This window comes from Zalophus californianus, chromosome 3, assembly GCF_009762305.2.
Source record: "Zalophus californianus isolate mZalCal1 chromosome 3, mZalCal1.pri.v2, whole genome shotgun sequence".
Lineage (NCBI taxonomy): Eukaryota > Metazoa > Chordata > Mammalia > Carnivora > Otariidae > Zalophus > Zalophus californianus.
This window is the reverse complement of record NC_045597.1, coordinates 30,021,304-30,042,071: the sequence shown is the minus strand read 5'-3', so window position 1 is coordinate 30,042,071 and position 20,768 is coordinate 30,021,304. Positions and strand designations below refer to the sequence as shown.

The 20,768-nt window shown below is 39.8% G+C and overlaps 1 protein-coding gene across 7 annotated transcripts in view; it reads left to right on the top strand.

The window, feature by feature from the left end:
* The window catches only part of SCEL (sciellin), a 302,338-nt gene that overhangs the window by 234,888 nt on the left and 46,682 nt on the right, over nt 1–20,768 (top strand). For all 7 annotated transcript variants that reach the window (XM_035726891.1, XM_035726893.1, XM_035726889.1 and 4 more), the window contains 3 exons: nt 13,727–13,807; nt 16,332–16,397; nt 18,168–18,227. In XM_035726891.1, coding sequence (XP_035582784.1) covers nt 13,727–13,807; nt 16,332–16,397; nt 18,168–18,227 — 207 coding nt within the window. The remainder of the gene's footprint in view (nt 1–13,726; nt 13,808–16,331; nt 16,398–18,167; nt 18,228–20,768) is intronic.

Genomic DNA, 20,768 nt, shown 5'->3' with positions numbered 1-20,768 from the left:
ATTTAACTTTTATAATTGCTGTTCCTTGTTACTGTCATCTATCTCTCCTCCTACCTCTGTGATCAAATCCCTGCTTCACTGGTTTCCCCTCCTTTCCATGTTCAAACCCCTTTCATCTTAAAAAATAAGCTTCTTAAAAATTAATAGCCTAGGGGGGCCTGGCTGGCTCAGTTGGTTAAGTGTTGGACTCTTAATTTTGGCTGGGGTCATGATCTCAGAGTTGTGAGATCGAGCCTCGCGTAGGCTCTGCACTGAGTGAGGAGCCTGCTTAAGATTCTCTCTTTCCCTCTCCCCCTTCCCCCACCCTGCCATGTGCAATTGCTCTCTCGCTCTCTCTCTCTGAAAAAAAATGAATAGCCTAGGGGCGCCTGGGTAGCTCAGTTGGTGAAGCATCTGACTCTTGATCTCATGGTCCTGAGTTCAAGCCCTGCCTTGGGCTCCCTGCTGGGCACTGAGCCTACTTAAAAAAAAAAAAAACAGTTCATAGCCTAATCACACAAATCCATTCGACTGGCACCTTATCTCTCCACTGCAATCAAAGTTTTCAGAAAAGTTGATGATACTTGCCATCTTTATTTTCTGGTTCCCACCACCATTAATTCATAGAAACAGCTCTTCTCAAGGTCACAGATGACCTTGCTGATAAATTCTTGTTGACATTTCAGTCCCTATGATTGCTTGACCTTTCAAAAGACATCACTGGCTATTCATGCCTTTAGGAAATCTCTCTCCTTATCTTTTGAGAAACCCCCTGCCCCTCACCCTCCCCCACCCCAAACATACTCCTGGGTTTCCTTCCTCTAGCCATTCTTTATCAGACTCCTTTGCCACTTCATCATCCTATACCAGCCAGTAATTGTTGATGCTCCTAAAGCCTCAAAGTTCCTCCCCTCTTCTCATTCTGTAATCTGCCCCTCCACAGGTTATCCATGCCCAGGGCCTCAATGACCACGTGTGTGCTCTTGACTCCACTTATATCTAACTATACCTGTTCTCTGAGTGACTTTGGACAGCCAACTGCTTGCTCAACACCTTCCCTTATATTTCTCAAAAGCATTGCAAACCTAACATGTTCAGAATGAAATTCCTAATTTTCCACACTAACCTGATGCTCTATCACAATTAATAATACCAACCTTCCAAAGAAGATGTTACACGCGCACGCGCACGCACGCACACACACACACACACACACACACACAGGAATATTATGCAGCCATCAAAAAAATGGAATCTTGCCATTTGCAATGACATGGATGGAACTAGAGGGTATTATGCTAAGCAAAATAAGTCAATCAGAGAAAGACAAGTATCATATGATCTCACTGATATGAGGAATTTGAGAAACAAGACAGAGGATCATAGGGGAAGGGAGGGAAGAATGAAACAAGACAAAACCAGAGAGGGAGACAAACCATGAGAGACTCAATCTCAGGAAACAAACTGAGGGTTGCTGGAGTGGAGGGGGGTGGGAGGGATGGGGTGGCTGAATGATGGACACTGGGGAGGGTATGTGCTATGGTGAGCGCTGTGAATTGTATAAGACTGATGAATCACAGACCTGTACGCCTGAAACAAATAATACATTATATGCTAATAAAAAAATTAAATACCATCCTTCAGGCCATTGACACTTGAAAACTTGAATTTACTTTTTACACTTTTCTTTCCTTAATCACCAATATCCAAGCCATTTAGCAAATTCTATCAATTTATCTGCAAGATGCCACTTGAATCCATATGCCTCCTTCCAATTCTATCATCATATCTTTCCTGGATTACGGTAGTAGTAGCTACCTAGATATTCTCCCTTCATCCACCCTGATGCCCACTCCCCAAACCTCTTCTCTGCACAGCTGCTCAAGTGATATTTAGGAAAGGATAATTAGAACATATCACCCTCCTAAAGAAAAATATGACTTTCCATTTTTCTTAGAATAAAGATCCAAATCCTTAGCACTGACTGCCTGCCCTTACCTGGCTTCCATCCCTTATAACTCCCCTTTGCTCTCTGCTCTGGTCATGTAATCTGTTTTAAATGCACCATATCCCACCTTCTATGGACCCTTAGTATATAAGGTCCTCTCTGCTTAGAATCCTGTCTTCTCCCAATTTGGAGGCCCTTACATTCTTGTGGCCATGTTTTCATCTGATTTCTCTTCAAAATATCACTTCTGACTCACGTCTGTTCTGTTCTCTCTGCTTCATACTCACTGAGGTATAGAAGATGGCAGCTTTACCCCCTTGATTTGTCCAAATACCACTTGCATAAGATTTTAATAAAGACATGGGATGATGAAAGTGCTAGCAATACATTGCAGAAGCCCAGCCCAAACAAGGTCAAATGTAATATTAGAAATTCCCGTTTGTTAGTTCTTTGGCCACACCTGTTGTTGGTTATTTCTTCTTGGCTGACATTTCTCCACAGGCCTGATCTTGTTGCTATTTTGCTCAGCAGCCCCTCACTCCTTCTTTCTTCCATCTCCCTTTTTCTCTACCCCACCCCTCCTTCTCCTCTCCCCTTTTCCCTCCACCCCTCAAATTTCTGTTAATTATTTATGTGGGCAGTTTAGTTCTCTCTTTGCTCTGCCAGGCTCTTTGCAGAAAATCTTATCCCTATAACCAAACATGATGATCTATTCTCTCTTTGGGAGGCACTCTATGCTACCTTTTAAAATAAAATTATTTTCTTGTGTCACAGTCATATAAACATCCAGTCACCCACACTTAAACAGCAAAATTGTCATTGACCTCTCTGTCTCCTTTTTCTTTTTCAATAGTCGTTGTAGTGAGTGTGAGAGACTTGGGTGCCACTCAAGAAAAAGGATATGACCACTGGGGGATAGTTGCACACTCTGAGCCTTATTTGGATGGTGCTTTGATAGGTTTGCCCGGGGAGGGAATCACACTCCCACATAAGACTTTCCAAAAACAACTGCTCAGGAGCCACCACCCAGAATGGGAAGAGGACAAGGGAACTCCTGAAGGAAAGGGAGATTCATGGAGGGGGCTTTCATATCTAGGTGATACCACTAAGCAGCATGGCAGGCAGTTCCCTGGTCAGAGAACTCTGAGAGGCAGCAGTGGTTTGGGGTCTTTTATGACTCCCAAACTTGGGTAGTATGGATGCAGAAGAAATCCCAATGCAAGATCAGCTGTGGGATCATGAGAAAAGCATCAACATTCTCTGGGAACTCTGATGTGGTAGGGAGAGCTTCTAACGAGGGGTTCAGGGAAAAGGTCCTGAAAGAGGTGTGGCATTTGGGGGGAAGAGAGGGATTACATAATACTAGGTTTTCAAGCCCAGAGTGATTTTAAGCCTAGTGATGCCACCTATCAGTATAGGAAGAAACAGGAGCAGAATGGGGAATACAAAATTGGTTTTAAGAGGCTGTGCATTGATTTGAGCAGGTAGAGTCTGGCTTACTGAAAAGATATATTTGTGAAGGTAACTACCAAACAGTGGGAAATGGGGGAGCTGCTCAGGGAAGAGGTTGGTGCCACAGATCCAGGTTTTGGAATGATACCAGAGATTTAAATAGGTATCTTCAGAAACTGAGAAAATATTAAATGAGAAGAGAATGGAAGTTGAACCTTGATGTGTGTCTACACATCAGGTGGTGAAGGAGGCACCAGAAAATGAGACTGTAACTGGTACAATTGCATGGTAAAGGTGAAGTGTAATACGAGTTTGGTAGTGGGGAGGCAGAGTAAGTGGATGCATTCTACATCCCAAAGTCTAGTATGAATCTCACTTCCACCACAGCTTTCTCAGCCCAAGAGGTTGTTTTTGTCATCTGAACTCAAAAAAACTTATTGTCTATAATCCTCACTTGACAATTAATTGTCCATTACTGTAGAACATTACTTATTTTCATGGTACACTCGTTAACTAGATGGCATAATCTTATAATTCTTTGAATCATCCATATGACTTTATCCATAGTAATTTGTTAATAGGTACATATTTATATCAACTTATCAATGAATTATAATATTTCTTAGTAACTACAAGATAGGGAATTCCCTCAGCCCATTATGATATTTGTCTTTTGTAGTTAGGCTTTATTCTGTGTGCTCAAGCTATGATGACTGTTTAAATAGCTCCCTCCCTCTCTCTCTCTTCCTCTGTCTGTGTCTGTCTCTCTGTCTTTCCAAACAATTACTGAGCTCTGACTATGTGCTAGGAAAGCACTTTGCTAGAAGCCAGGAATACAGAGATGTGTGAGACCCAGTCTGAATTGCAAGAAAGTCAAAGTGTATCAGGGAGTCAGTTTGAGCCAGGAGTGCTAAACACGAAGACTGGCCCCAGTTGAGAGCGAGTCATTGAGTGTATGATAAACACAAATGTTGCGATAGCCACAAAAATATGTGGAGGCATGGAGAGGGAGGCAATAGAGGACGTGTCTGAGGTACAGTGGGATAAGCAAGAGTAAGCCAGGTATAGAGACGAGGTAGGGATGGAGCCATTCCAAGAAGAAAGGAGTGGAGGAGCAAATGTTCTAATGCCAGAGAGCATGGTGTGGGTGTGGGTGTGTGTGGGTGTGTGCATGCGTGCACATGCACACACACACCATGCATCTACATGTGTGGAACTATGGGACTTCTATCCAAGAGGCATTCTCTGCATTCATCCTCTATCCGTTATGCTTAGTGGTAGCAGGAAATCTAGTAATTGCAAATTCAGTGTCATATGGAAAAATGTCTAGATATCCATTTGTAGATAATCTGTTTATCATTTGTGATAAGTTTAGGTACTTTTCCGAATATCATGTTTCTTTTTGAAGAGTTAGTACTTTGCTGTTATGTGATTTGAGCTCTGGGTATGTGCTAGAGATTGTGAAATATATAAAAGAAAGCACAAATGTCATCACTATGGGTAATTGTTAGGTAAGAGACAGTGAAGTCTGCCTTTCCCACTTTTTTCGCTTTAAGATGTATCAGAAATTTTGATGCAAAACTGTTTGTCAGTGGCAACTAGTGTATGTCTCCAGTTTCCAACTTCTTAAGCTTTTCCTCATTTTTGAGTCCTTCAAAAGAATGATGACATTTGCCAAGCTTGAGACAGGGCATGGATAATAGGTGCCATTCATGAGAAATATTCAGTCACATCACAATGAAATGAGGACACAGCATTTCTAGGAAGTTGATGTTGAAGTTGTTTCTGATTTCAGAACTGACCATTCAATGTATTCTGTTTATGATACATTCAAGTGCTTGTAACTATGTGTTTAGGTGACTTAGAGATTCAGTGGTTCAATGGCATGTGGAGCTCATTTAAGAAACTCACAGAAACTGAAATAAGGTAGTTGCTTAACAGCCAATATAAATGTTTATGGTGTTACCATTATGGTGATTCAAGACCAGCAATGAAGCCATTTCCGCCACCACCACTACCAAAACACCAATGTGTTTTTTTCTGGAATCATTTCCGAAGACAGACAAGAAAATACACAGCTTTTGATAAAATTAAAATAGTGGAAACACACCTAAGAAATTTCCCTAGGAAATTACTGTATAGTTAAATGCTTGCTATGTACTTTTATAATTTCTCATCCATATTTGTTTCAACCTCTTCCTCTTCAGTGGTTTTCACTTTCAGTTAGCTGATTGGTAGAGTTGAAGGAAGAAAGAAAATCCTGATTGAAATGTGAGTTGCCATGGCAACTTTACACTAGTTATATTTTTCTGTCTGTAACTATAAATGGTAAAATGTAACCTTTCTAATTATACTGCTACATTTTTAACTCTATTGGTACCAAACACTCTGCGAAGTTTGTTGTCATGGTAAATTAAATCAATGTATTTTATTTTTATCTCAACCAAATTCTTTATATTAACTAGAATCTGTTTTATAAAAACTAAAGATTTTATAAAAATCTTAGTAAAATGTCAAAGTACAGTGACTTTAAAATTTTATCTGAATGCCTAGAAATACCCATTGTAGGGGCGCCTAGATGGCTCAGTCAGCTAAGCGTCCGCCTCTTGATTTTGGTTCAGGTCATGATCTCAGGGTCGTGAGATCCAGCCCCACCTTGGCTCCAGGCTGAGTGTGAAGCCTTCTTAGGATTCTCTGTCTCCCTCTGCCCCTTCTCCTGCTCGAACACGCACTCAAGTACTCTCTCTCTCTCTAAAAAAAAAAAGGAAAGAAGGAAAAAAATACTTCTAGACATTCAAAATAATTAAAACGTTAACCTAAAATAAGGTTTTGAATAATGTTATTTTTGAATAGTGTTGTTTGAATAGAATGAGGAGAAAGCTTATTCAAAATGTGTCAATGAAGGACTTAACCTTTAGCATTGAGTTAGTTGCTTTTTCAGTCCTATGAGGTCAACATAGACAGTTTCTGATTTCATAACACTAGTTTTAAGTAATTCATACATTAAAACACAACCAACAAAGGCATCCCTGCTTCCCCCCAATCCAGATTCCACCAGCCCTACTCCCTTAGAGCTCCTGTTGCCTCTCCTGCTGCTGGGGGAGCCACTCAAAGTATGATGAAGCGGGGCATCTTCAGGTTCAGAAGCAGGGGGAAGGAAGAAGCTGTGAGAACCAGGATACCTGGGGTCAAGCGCCCTGCCAAGTTACAGCTCCATCTGCCCCAACCATAAAAAGCAAGCAGTTTGATTTTTTTTTTAAATGTATTTCACCTTTTAGTAGTATTGTTTGAAGGTCTATCAACTAAAGATGATAAATCTCACCTCAGCAAAAAGCATGAAAATTCCAAGAGGTTAAAGGGGCTGTCTCTGGTCATCCAAATCTTAGTGTCAATGACCTAAATCATGTTTCTTTCCTGCTAGAACTGGGCAGAATTGGGACATGCTGAGGTATGGTGGCTTGAATTTCATGAATAGGGGATGGCTTTGGAGCAAGGAGACAGGGCATCCCGGGTATGGTGTAGTGTGGGTGAGAGGAGCATTCTGTGACATAGGAACTGAGCTTCTAAGAGCCTAGGAGGAGGGAAAAGTGGGTAGGGGGTGCAAGGACCCACATTGTACTTAGGAGTGTCTGCACACTTGGTGGCACTTCTTTGTCTTCTGATCTTTCTTCTTCCTCTGTCAGGAATATACAGAATATTAGATATGTGGAGTCACACAGTATATATAGCCTTTTGAATCTGGCTTCTTTCACTTAGCATAATTCATGTGGGATTCATCCATGCTCTTGTGTGCATGAATAGCTTATTCCTTTTCATTGCTGAGTAGTATTCTATTATATGGAGCTACATAGTTTATCCATTCACCTGGTGATGGAAATTTGGGTTGTTTGCATGGGCTTTAAATATTCACATACAGGTTTTAGTGCATACATGTTTCTTGGTATGATCATTTCTCTTGAATAAATGCCTACAAGTGGGATTGCTAGGTCATATGGTAAGCATATGTTTAACTTTATAAGAAACTCCTGATTTGTAAAGTGGCTGTACTATTTTGTACCCCACCAGCAATGCATGAGAGGTCAACTTGTCCCACTTCCTTAACATCACTTAGTATTGTCAGCTTTTAAAAGAATTATTTTAACCATTCTAATAGGTGTGTAGTGTAGCTCATCCTGGTTTTAATTTGCATTTCCCTAGAGACTAATGATGTCAGGCATCTTTTCATATGCTTATTTTTTAATCTGTACATCTTCTCTGGTGAAGTATCTGTTCAAATCGTTGGCCTATTTTTTCACTTGTGGTTTATTTACTTACTGTTGACTTCTGAGTTTTAAATAATTATGTACTGCTTGAAAGTCCTTTGTCAGATATGTGATTTGCAAATATTTTTCTCCCAGTCTGGCTTATATTTTCATTCTCTTAACAATGCATTTTACAAAGCAAAGTTTTTAATTTAGTGAAGTCCAACTTACCAAGTTATTATTATTTTTTTTAGTGAATTGTACTGTTGGTGTCATATCTAAGAACCCTCTCCCTAACCCATGATCACAAAGATTTTTGTTCTAAAAGTTTTGTACTTGTATGTTTCATAGATAAGTCTAGGGTAGACTCCTTTTTTTAAAAATTTTTAATTGTTATGTTAATCACCATACATTACATCATTAGTTTTTGATGTAGTGTTCCATGATTCATTGTTTGTGCATAACACCCAGTGCTCCATGCAGAATGTGCCCTCTTTAATACCCATCACCAGGCTAACCCATCCCCCTACCCTCCTCCCCTCTAGAAACCTCAGTTTGTTTTTCAGAGTCCATCATCTCTCCTGGTTCGTCTCCCCCTCTAACTTACTCCCCTTCATTCTTCCTCTCCTGCTCTCTTCTTCTTTTTCTTTTTTCTTAAAATATGTTGCGTTATTTGTTTCAGAAGTACAGATCTGTGATTCAACAGTCTTACACAATTCACAGCGCTCACCGTAGCACATACCCTCCCCAATGTCTGTCACCCAGCCACCCCATAGACTCCTTTTTAATGCTAAAAATTTCTACAACTTCACCTGATAATAATTGGACTGTTTTTATTATGTCTTTGAGAAAATATTTAAGGATCAAAAGCTTCTATGAATTCAGCAATACTTAAGATTTTGTGTCACTTTTTGTTTATTGACCAGAAAATGTTGACATATTTTCTTACAAAACTGACATGAATTATGCTAATTTAAATTGTATTAACCACAGTTGCATCTACATACATTTGGAAAGTGCAGTATATAACTGTGCAAGGTGCTTAGTATACAGCAAGTGCTCGGGGCTCTGTGAGTTGAAGATGCCTTGCAATAATGCTGCCTTCCCACAGTCATGTAATGGTTTGCCAGCCACAGACATGGACCAATCTTCTCCTTTTATAAAGAAGCGGAGGTTCAGAGAGTCAGCTCTCTTTCTAGTTGGTGGCAAAGCTAGTCTAGAACCTAGGTCTCTGGAATTTGGGTCCAGTGCATGCTCTATTGTTGTGTTATGGTTTATTGAAATGGCCACTATGAAGTGAGACTTCATTACAGTAATCATTCTTTTGAACATTTGCCTTGCATTCAATAAGCTCGTTGAGAGCAGAGACCACATCTTTTCTAGTTTTTGAACACCCAATTTTGCTCTGCATTGCTGTGTGTCCTAACATTATACCTGGGGCCTTTGTGGTATAAGTGCCTGTTGGGCTAATGATGCTGTCCTTGGGCAAGGAAACAATCCAGGATAACCTATCATTATTAGATTTTCACTGGGAATACCAGGAAGAGTATTGGTTTGATGCAGTAGGATATAGGAGAAAGCACATGAGATTCAACATCAGAAAAACCAAGTTGAAACCCTGGCTGAGCTACTTACTAGCACCATGATGTAGGGAAAATTACTCAACCTTTTTGACTCATTGAAAAAAAACATCTCCATGGGATAGATGTATGGATGGACTAAAATAATGTTTGTGAGAGCTTGGCAAAGTTAGCATGGTACTGAAACTAAAAAAATATAAGTTCCATCTCCTTTGTCGTTGTTGTTAAAAATTCTGCGTGTGGGAAACAAGGGCTAAGTGTGATGGAAAGTGAAAACAAAACTCAGAGTTAAATGTTAGAGTCAATTATTCTTGTTTCAACCTGGGCGTGTGCTGCAGTAATGAAATGCTCTTCACAAAGGCAGTCAAACAGAATTCACAGAGCCAGGCATGTTGTGCAAAAAAGCTATAATGGAAAGAAGTGATCTTTGTAGCAGCACGTGAGAATAAAGTAACATAAACCACTTCACAGGGTTATTTCTATTAGCTCTGGCCTTTGGGCTATTATCTGCAAGTTTTCCCATTTCTTGTGAAAGCTGCCTTTTTATTCCTGAAAGTTATTCTTTACAATCATAGCCACTAATGTGGTGGCGTCAATCCTGCAAAGGTCTTGGGGGCTTGAGGGAAAGACAGAGGGTAGAGCCAGGGGTCAACTTAGCCAGGCTTAAACATTGCATCTCAAAGTGGTATTCAAACAGGATCATTCCACATCCATGTCCCTTGTTTCCTTCTCTTCAAAACATTCCGGACCACAGCTTCCTGCCTCGCTCTTGCATTTTAATCCCCCTGCTTGGCATTTCATCAAGCTCCTGGCATGGCATGAATGACTTCTCTCATTGCCCCTAAGGGCTTGGGTTCTGTCATCTGTGGCTGTCATTGCAGAGATGCAAATGAAAGCTCCTTTGAGGTGAATTGAAGTCAATGTGGCATTGCCTAGCCCTGGCCCAGCGGGGGTCTAAATGCAGCACCCTCGGAAATAAATATGCTCCTCTGCTTCTCTTGGCCTGCGCAACTGCACGCCCATCTTTACTTTCTGGGTCATCCCAAACCATATCCACACTGTGTACCCAGATCTACTTCTCTACCTGTACCTCTTTCCCAGATACACCCAGTCAGTATTTACCCACCTCTCTGAGGGCTTAGCCATTGTAACATGGAAGAAATGTAGCTTTTCATCAGCGTGACTCTGGCATGAGCAAAGTTTGGCGCCATCCTATTTCTCATTTTTGTAATCCTCCTTTCCATCTTGTTACCTCTCTCCTGCCTATTCTCAGATATCCAGTGCCCTGTGCAGACTTACTAGCCAGGCCTGACCACCCTTTTACCCCTTTCCTCTATCCCTGGAAGAAAAGTGTATAATCAGCTAATCCACCCAGATACACGAAAGACACATTATCACTTGTGATTTCCCATTATCCCCAACACAGGGATATTTTTTGAGAAGAGAAGATGATGGTAGTTCCAATAAAATAATATTTAGTTGTAAAATCTAACACTAAACCAGAACGGGGAGACTGTTCTTATGTAAATTGTTTTCCAGGCATATCATATAACACCATAACTCATCTGAGCTCCTGGCACCTACTCAGTACTGTTAATAGTGGAATTAACAGTAAAGTTCTCCAGTGGGACAGCTAGATTTGAACAGATTTTATAAGTTCCAGGACCCTCTTCAGTACTCATTTCCTTCCCCACCAAGTAGAAATCCAGCCAATCACTCCCTCTTTCAACACATCTTTATTGGGCACCAAAATTATACACAGTCCTAGTACTTGGGATATAACTATCCTTCTAGGAGCTTTCAGCCCAATATGGGGACAGAAAATTATGTGTAATCCAGAACAGTGTGATATGGTCCATAAAGAGGGTGTGCTATGGGGAGACATAGGAATGTATGGAGCACAGCTTTGGATACCACCACAGACAGTAACACCCAAGCCAGGTCTGAGGGGCAGGGAGGAAGTAACCAAGGAGGAAGTATTCCAGGGGAAAGGGAGAAGCACGTAGGCCAGAGAGCAGAGAGCATATGGTGGTGAGGGTGGTTAGGAGTGCAAGTGTTTTGGCACAGCTCCAGTATTGGGGCTCATGTGGAGGAACACCAGCTGCAGCACTAGACATAGAGGGAGCACTTACTGTGAGCCAGGCAGAGGTTGAACGCTCTGCAGGCCCTTCTCCTGGCTTCGGTGCCACCGTCCACACAAGAGCCAGGAGACTCGCCACGCTCTCTGCTCTGCTGCCTGCCCATCACCCAATCACTACCACACTCTGTGGAGAAAGATTTAGAACTAATTGCATCATGTCCTCCAACCCTATGGCCATGGATCTCCCAGGAGAAGCCCAGTCTGATCATTGCTTGTCATCTGGACTAGCCTCACAGAGCTCTGTCTATCAGAGCTTGACCCAACCTAACAGTAGCCTAACCACTCAAACCTTCCACAGTAACTCCCTGGATGTGTCATCTATTATCATCGCAACTAGCTGCTGTGCAGTCTCTTCTTTGACCCAATGGCACTCACCTCTGGTGGGCTCTCCCAGAGGACTCTGCTTCCACAGAGTCCAGAGGAGGAAGAAAGGTCCTGTTTGCTCCTCTTTGCTACCACTTACCAATATTAGCTTTCTCCTCCCTAAAACTTCCCCATCTTCCTTGAAATCGTGGCATCAGAAACTTCTCTTCCTCATTGCAGTCATCTGCAGGTCTCGGAGTCACTCGCTTGCACCCTTTGAAGACTCTGGCACCAGGCTCATTGTCTCACATGGGTCTCCTGCCATAATGCTTGGTGATTTCCAAATCCATGTGGAGGATCCTTCCCCACCCTGACTTTCTCACTTTCTTGATCTTCTCTCCAATGATCTCCTCCTTTGCCCTACCTCAGCCACCCATGGATCTTGCCCTTGTGAGTAACCATAAATTTTCAAAATTTCAAAATCTTCCCATTCTGCTTCCACTTTCTATCTACTGCGTTTAGCTGACTCTCTCCAGTCCTCTGAACCCAGGAAGTTTCTCAGCCTTGCCCCTGCCAACCACCAAACCTCTGACTTTTCACATTCCCTCTCCCCTCACAGCCTCTGTTTCCTCCATATCCATCTCCGATCCCACGGTCCCTCCTTATCATCACTTCCTCACATCCCCCTTCCCCTCCTTCGCCACCGTTCTCTTCGTTGCACTCACTTGTCTGAATTATAAACTTAGTTAAATCCAACTCTCTGTTTTGCCTGTTTCTGCCCCCTAAGCAGCTGAATGTGGCAAGAGAAAACAATGGCAGCTAGCTTTATTTAAATTCCATGACCGCAAACCTCAACTGAGCCACTGATGCTGCCCAAGAATTCCTAGCAAAACATGCGGGGGGTGGCTTATGGAGCCCAGATTATCCACTTTGTAGAGTGCCTGGTAGAGTGCCTCAGTTGGTTAAGCGGCTGCCTTTGGCTCAGGTCATGATCCCAGGGTCCTGGGTTCAAGACCCGCATCGGGGTCCCTGCTCAGCAGAGAGCCTGCTTCTCCCTTTCCCTCTGCCTGCCGCTCTGCCTACTTGTGCTCTCTATCTCTCTGTCAAATAAATAAATTTAAAAAAAATCTAAAAAAAAAAAGAAAAGCATGGTCTAATTCAGTCCTGACAACACCCCAGCAATCCTATGAGAAAGGTCATTACAGACGAAGAGATGGTATCAGGTTGATCCATTATCACACAGCACGCAGTTCAGACAGCTGGACTCCAGAGCTTCCATACTCACCTAGTGTGCTGCAGAAGCCAGAGGGGTACCTGGAGTCTAGCCCACAAGTGTACTTTTATTAGGTATGGGGTTTAATAGGGAGCCACTGGGGTGGTAGTGGTGGGGGTGGAGGGCTGACATGCCCCGGGTAAGGTGTTGACTCCATCCAAATGATGGACATCCAAATGATGCCTGTCTGTCATTCCTAGGTTATCAAATCATGCTGGCTCAGAGGCTGCCTTGGCTCTTGGTTGGAAAGTTTAGGCTGACAGCATATACATGCTTTGCAAGCAGCAAACTAGCCTGTGCTGCCAATATTTAAGTCAGATTTAGTTAAAAGCTTCAAATCAACTTTATCTTGAGGTCTATAAAACTGAAAACCTTTCTTGCTGTTTCCATAGCAGCCTGATGGTTGCCATAATTCTTAAAGAAGATTATATGTTAATGCCCAAGAACCATTTACTATGCTCACGCGCTGCTGACCCAAAATGCCACAGCTTGAGCTAGATAGTCTAGCAAAATATTAAGCTTTTAAAAGAACACATTATATTTCAAACTATAGTAAAAGAGGATAGGGTTTCCAAAAACCTGCTTAAGTAACTTTGAAAATACCAGTAATTTAAATATATGACTCCTCTAAAGTTTAGTGCTATATAGATTCTGGCCTTTCAGCTACCTCTTGCCAGGGGGGTGGGGTGCGATGGGGGGGTGTAAGACGCATGAGTTATTTCCATATAGGCCATAAGTATATTCAGTTAATAGATGCTAAAATTTGCCATGTTTCCATGGTGAAATGAACTGATGTTTTCTGTTTTAAAGGGAACCAACTGTTCACCCTCCAATACCTCCAAAGCCCAGTTCTCCTGTTTCATCTCCTAACCGGCTGAGACGGGAGAATAGGTGAGAACTGGCATTCCAGAATCTCTTGCTCAAATGAAGAAGTTAAAGAAATGAAAGCAAATGAATTGTGACCTGTTTTGTGCAAAGCATGGGTATGTTTTGTGCACACATTCACAGAAGAAGCACTTTTAAAGCTTTTTTAATTCTAATTACCAACACAAATGCCTATTTATGTTTGCCTTTGAATACTTATGGCCATGTTCTGTCTTATGGAAATACACCTTCAAGATAGAAGCTGAACAGTATTCATGTCCGGGAAGTATTCACCTTCTGGTTTCTTCTAATTTATGTATTTCATGTCCAGGAAATATTCACCCTCTGGTTTCTTCTAATTTATGTATGAGCATTATATAAGGAATCTCTTTCTTTCTGTCCCTGTGTATATAAATACATAAATATATATGTATACATATATAGTATTTGACATATGTAATCTAGATAGAAACTATATACGTGTGTGTACACACACACACACACACACACACACACATATGTATAAATACACACACACATTTGGTGTATATTTACTCCTAGTTAAGTTTCCCATTAAAAGCTACACTTTCTGATGAAAAATAGTCTTAAAACTTTGTGTTACTGCTCAAACTCTCCTTATGTTAGAAATACTTTTGGGTAGCTCTTTAGTCTTGTTTTAGCTAAGGAATTTGCAATTTATTTCAAAACTATTACAATTAAAAAATGTTCTAATTAATTTGTCTCTGAATCAAGAAAAAAAAGAGACTTGCTTTTTCATTTTGAATCTCTGATACTCTATAATTAATACTTAGAAACAAATTCAAAGATCTGAAAAATTTTTCATGTGTTTCTGTTAAACTGTTTAATAATCTCGAGCTGTTTTTCGAGACGTACATTGCGCATTTCCATTATTATTATGAGATTTAAAAAATGATATCTCATTAAAGACTGAATACATTAGATCCACTTGATAACCTGCCTTTGATTCTTTTGTATTTTTGTATTTTGATGGTGATTTTTGTTGACAACATGAAAGAAAACTCTAGAAATATTCTTCAGGAACAGGGTAACTTCAGCTAGAAAATGCTGACTGGGCAGCAGGGCTATGAAGCATTAGGTACTCAACCTATTAAGTTAAAAACCGAGGTCTGAATTTCTATTCAATGAAACTTTGCAGGATCTTTGAAATTTTGTCCTTAAGATGAGAAGATAATTTTTTTTCCCTTTAATGAGCCAAGAATATACTTCTTCCCTAAATTAATGAAAAATATAGACCAAAGTTATAACTTTTTATTTGTGCAAAGGTTATAATTACAGTCTTAAAATAATTTAATCTTTCTATCTTACATTATTTTTCCTTTTATTGTATTGAGCAATTAAACCTTAATTTGAATAGGAATTTTTAGGGGGCTTAAAAAACTGGGTTTAGTATTATCTAAATTCTAGTCTAAAATCAGTGACTCTAGAGCCGTGAGCTTGTGTAGAGTCAAAAAAAAAAAAAGCTAAATTTCACGGGAATTGGTTTAATCCATTTTTACTACTTTAATTTCTTTCTTCTACCAGTGATCTTAAAAATAAAATTAGAACAACTTGCATGTTTTAAACACTGATTACTTTAATCACAGCAAGATGATTTTAATGAAAGAATATGAAAGGGAAGTGTTTCCTATGTAATTAACACATGTCCTCAGGAGGACAAAAAATAGTTGAATATAGTTTTTTGAGAACAAGCAAGAATATATAAATAGGTCAGTCAGATACTTAGGAAAATAACAGAGAAAAACCTCATACCATAAATTGTGACAGAATCTAACATCATAAACTTGTTCTGTCAACTCAGTGTGGTCATTCTCAATGTGGTGGGTGTGTTGGAAATTTAAAATATTTCCCATCTTATCTGAGTAAATATATTTCTGGATTGTATTCAAATGAGATAAGTCTTTAAGAAAAATAAAATCATCCATTTGATGCCTAATAACAAAAAAAGAGTCTTAAGAGATAAGTATGGAAATGCTTTATTGATGACTGGAGACTAAAATAAAATGAACATAAACACATTTGGGACAGATATTTCTAGATATATTTAGTAGTTAAAAATATATTTAAAGAGATTGGCCAAATTGCAAAATTATTACATTGGACTCCAGATTTTCAAATAAGAAATGGTTGAGGGGCGCCTGGGTGGCTCAGTTGTTGAGCATCTGCCTTCGGCTGGGGTCATGATCCCAGGATCCTAGTATCGAGCCCCGCATCAGGCTCCCTGCTCCTCCAGAAGCCTGTTTCTCTCTCTCCCACTCCCCCTGCTTCTGTTCCTGCTCTCACCACCTCTCTCTCTCTGTCAAATAAATAAAATCTTTTAAAAAAATAAATAAAAAGAAATGGTCGCGTTCTAGCCAACCAAAAGAGCTAAAGTAAAGTTTGTTATCTCAAGTAGTGCATTGATCCAACACACTGTGATCCTTTTGAACATGAATGTTTCCTTAAAAATTTATATTTAACAGAGAATTGTTTTCTTACCTAACAGACATTATCTTTAACTTTGAAAATATAGGCAGATATGTCCACCTAAACCACGTGTATATACAGAAACCAACAGATCTGCTGAAAGAAATATAAGGTACAATGATCTCTATTTATATCTATGTAATTGTAGAAATAATAATGTTTGCCTTACTAGAATACTTAAAAATACAAGACAGTTAATAATAAAATAGACAAAATCAGTTCTCCAGCTGGCTTCAATATAGTGGGTAATTAATATTTTTATATGTACCTACAGAATTTTATTCCTTTTATTTCTATTCTTAGCTTTACATTAAGAAACAACCAAAATTGTCTGAACATGACAACAGAATAAAATAAACCCCTTAAGAAAGGAAAATACCTCTTTATTCCCAGCACTTGTCCCAAGGTCTGTGACAGAGTTGTGTTGATGTTTAAATAAATAGGCGTAAATATAGTCATTTTATTGAACTTGTTCTGCAAAAGCTTTGCTAGAATTGGCTGTATAATAAGGCCATATCCAGCTCCACCCACATCATCAGAAAAAGGCTCACAAATACTATTGATCTTTGGGTAAGGTTTCCCCATAACGGTCCTGATTTATGCCTGTTGTCTTGCTCATCCCATCTGGTTTAGTATGTATTTTGGTTATATCTTGGTTTTATTATTTTTTAGAAAAAATCCCCTATCTTTGAAATTAGTTTTAAATGATGATATTCTATAGGTTTATCAATATGATAAACCAGTTTTTAATTATTATGGTAAAAACATAACATTAAATTTACCATCTTATCCATTTTGACCAACCGATTTTTTAAAGTTCAAAACTTACAAACTTTTTGGGTTTTCCCTTGACTCTCAGAAAAGTCTGAGTTTGAAACATACATCACATGGATATCTTACTTTGGGGAGAATTATCTTTCTTGAAACATACATCACATGGATATCTTACTTTGGGGAGAATTATCTTTCCCTTGTACTTAGTAACTTCAAGTGCCACCGTATCTCAGCATTTCCCAAGCTGCGTCCCATGTGCCACAGATTTCAATGCATGTTCTGTGAAAGAAGAGTTTGATGGCCAACCCATTTAGGAGACACAATAAAATAGAGTTCTCTACCACAGGACTTCTCAGAACCTTCAATGTGCTTATATACATTCAGAATCTCCAAAAGTTGGTTTTATTTCCCAAATTTACTTGACTGCAAAATTCTTTCTTCATGGAACCCTATTAACCTTCAATGAAACATTGTTTGTGAAACACAGGTCTTGATTACAGGGACACCAATAAGGATTTTCTCAATTATTCCTTTCTATGATCTAGGGGGATTAGTGTGGATTCAACCCTCTGTGTCAGGTGCTTCCACCTACCCTGTAGTTTAAAATGTACTTTCTTTCCCTTTGGAAGCCTAAGAAGACAAATACTTTCACCACATGTGAGGGATGAATTAATCATCTGGACATGTTGCTTAATGCTCTTTGGCTCCAGTCAAAAAACCTCTGAACACATGTCTGTGTTTACTTGTGTAGTTAACTCTACTTTCTTTTCCATATCCTTTAAGTATAGAACTAGGGAGAAGCCAGTGTGTTTAGGAGAAACTGTATTATTTTAGTGAGCACTAGATGGCAGAGCCAATACCCAGTGAAATGACTGGTGTGTGTGTGTGTGTGTGTGTGTGTGTGTGCACGCATGCACACACATGCACACACACTCCCACCTACACACCCCATGAGCTGATACGATAGAACTATTTCATTATGCAGCTAAACTCAATAATTCCTGAACACATGGACTATTATTTTCTTTACTGAAAACATAAGAATTTCTAGCTACTTCAAAGATAGCTCTGCTGTCATTGACTTGTGTTTCTTTTTCATCCTTTGAAGGAGTCAGCATCTCGAGAACATTGTCAAAGTGGCCACTTCACTTCAGAAACCTAACAAGGGGTAAGAGCTTTTGAGCTTGCGTTTTTCCTTTCTTTATGTTTCACAAAAGCTTAACCAGTACTTTTAAAAGTTCCAGATATAAACAAAATCCCAATGCTGTTTACTATATATAATTTAAAAGAAGAAAGAATCAATCTCTCTAGATAAGTGTTCCTGAAAAATGGGTGAGACTGACATTTACCCATACTCTTCTTCCTCTGCTTTGTCTTTTAGTGTGATTGTACTCATCTTCATCACCTCAGCTTTCTGTGGTTTTGACTTTGTTCCAAGTTCTTGTCCTGTATTTATGTTGCTGGCTCAGATCTCAACTTACCTGTCTTCCCAGAACCCTCATTTAGGATGTCCTCAGCCATATTTACTTTCCTTCCCAAATGCGCTATTTCCTCATTTCTTTCTGTTCTTTCCTTCAGCCAAGCTCACCTTTCTGGAATCATTCTTGATTCTTCCATGTCTTTCCCCTCAATGTAGTATCGGGCATATACACATAAAATGTCTAAAATTCTCCTCTTGCCCACACGGCCTCACCCCAGTTCAAACTCTCATCGGCTCCATCATAGGTTATTAGAGTAGCTATCCAGATTTACTTACATTCCCTCAGTCTCTCCTCCCCTAAACCATTACTACCCATCACTGCCAGAGCTTTCTTCCTAAAATTCTCCTTGAACAACTGCTTCACTGGCTCCCCATTGCCCGTTCAATTACATTTAACCTTTGTTAACTTGGCTCCAACCTAACATTCCAGAGTTATTTCTGACTTTACCCTTACATTTACCCTACATGCAATACCAAATTAAACCACTCTCTTCCTATAGTTTCCAGACACTTTGCCTTTGTTTATGCCATGCCACCCATATGGCAGCCTTTCCTAGCTTCAAGGCCACCGTATCAGTTCATTCAAGTCCTACCTATTTTTTCAAGATCTAGATCAGATATCACCTCCTCTGTGAAGTCTTCCCAGAATGATTCAGTGAGATGTGACTTCTTTTCTCTAAGCTCTTAGAGCCCCACTATTCATGTGTTATAACAATGAATCATATTTTTTATTTCATGGTATCTATGTAAATACCTCATTTTCTCTATCATCTCTTTAATCTCTTAGAGCAAATATTTTGTCCTATTGACCATAAGTCATTTGCAGAGTCTGACATGATGCTTTGTGCAAAGTAGGTGCTTATATAACAGATTATGGTAAAGAATGATGAACAGCGGGAAACCTGGAGTATAAACATTCCATAGTTTAAATCCAATTCCTACAAAAATAGTCCTGCTCAGTGGAATTCAGCAATGCTAAGTGTGATTAGGGATTGCAGTCTCAATCAAAAGAACTGAAGAGAAGAAACAGAAGCAATAAGTAGCTCTTTTGTACAAACGAAACCGATTGGAGCTCTGAATCTAGACGGGGACTCCAGAAAGTAGCCTGAATGTTTCATTTCCATTTCTCTTGTCTAAGTGCCTGGATCTCTAATTTTATCTATTTACTTTTTTTGAGGTAATATTTTGTTTTTGTTTTTGTTTTTGTTTTTAAGATTTTATTTATTTATTTGACAAAGAAAGACATAGTGAGAGAGGGAACACAAGCAGGGGGAGCGGGAGAGGGAGAAGCAGGCTTCCCTCGGAGCAGGGAGCCTGATGTGGGGCTCGATCCCAGGACTCTGGGATCATGACCTGAGCCGAAGGCAGACGCTTAAGGAGTGAGCCTCCCAGGCGCCCCTAATATTTTGTTTTTAAGAGGGATTGAACAGTTTTTTGGTGAGTGATGGGGGTGTTTGAAGGAGAGACGGGTGAGTGATGCTGATGGGAAATTATGGTTTGGCACAAATCCAACAAAAACAATGAGAACTACAGTTACTCCTGTCCCCTCTCTGTAGGCATGATGCACAAATTCCACAACAAGATGTGTTCTTCACAGGGAAAAGTTACTGCTCTGGCTGTGGCCGGGGGAAATGTCTGTTGGATCTACATACCCAACTACCATTACTGTGGGCCTTGTGTGGGGACTAGAAATAGTTTTTTTCACCTGAGCTGCTCTTGGTGATATTCCAGTGTGAAGTGGACTCTTACCTGATTAAGAACATTTAATTTACTGCACATGCAATGGTGAAATTTAATATCCAAAGCTTTCCTCAATGTAAGGTCATTTTAAAAGTCCAACTTCTTTAGTCAGAATATTGTTTCCATTTTATTTAATTTACCACCGAGTGTCTTCTCATGATTTATGCCCATTTGTTTGTGATAAACATGAGCAACCCCAAATCCTGATCATCACATCACTGTGACTCACACCAGTCAGAAAGACCTGGGACTACAATTTTACAGGATTCTTAGGTTTGCTCTTTTCCTTGGAGACACAGACAGATTCATAATCTCAGAGCAGGACAGTAGAATTTCAAGCAAGAAACAACAATGGGGCATTGTGTCAAGGGACTAGGTAGTACGTTAATCAATTTTTTGTCAGGGTCAGCAACATTTATATTTCAGTATTTATCCTACCACTGAATATGTAACATTACTTGAAATGATTCATCTCTATGATGGCTGTTA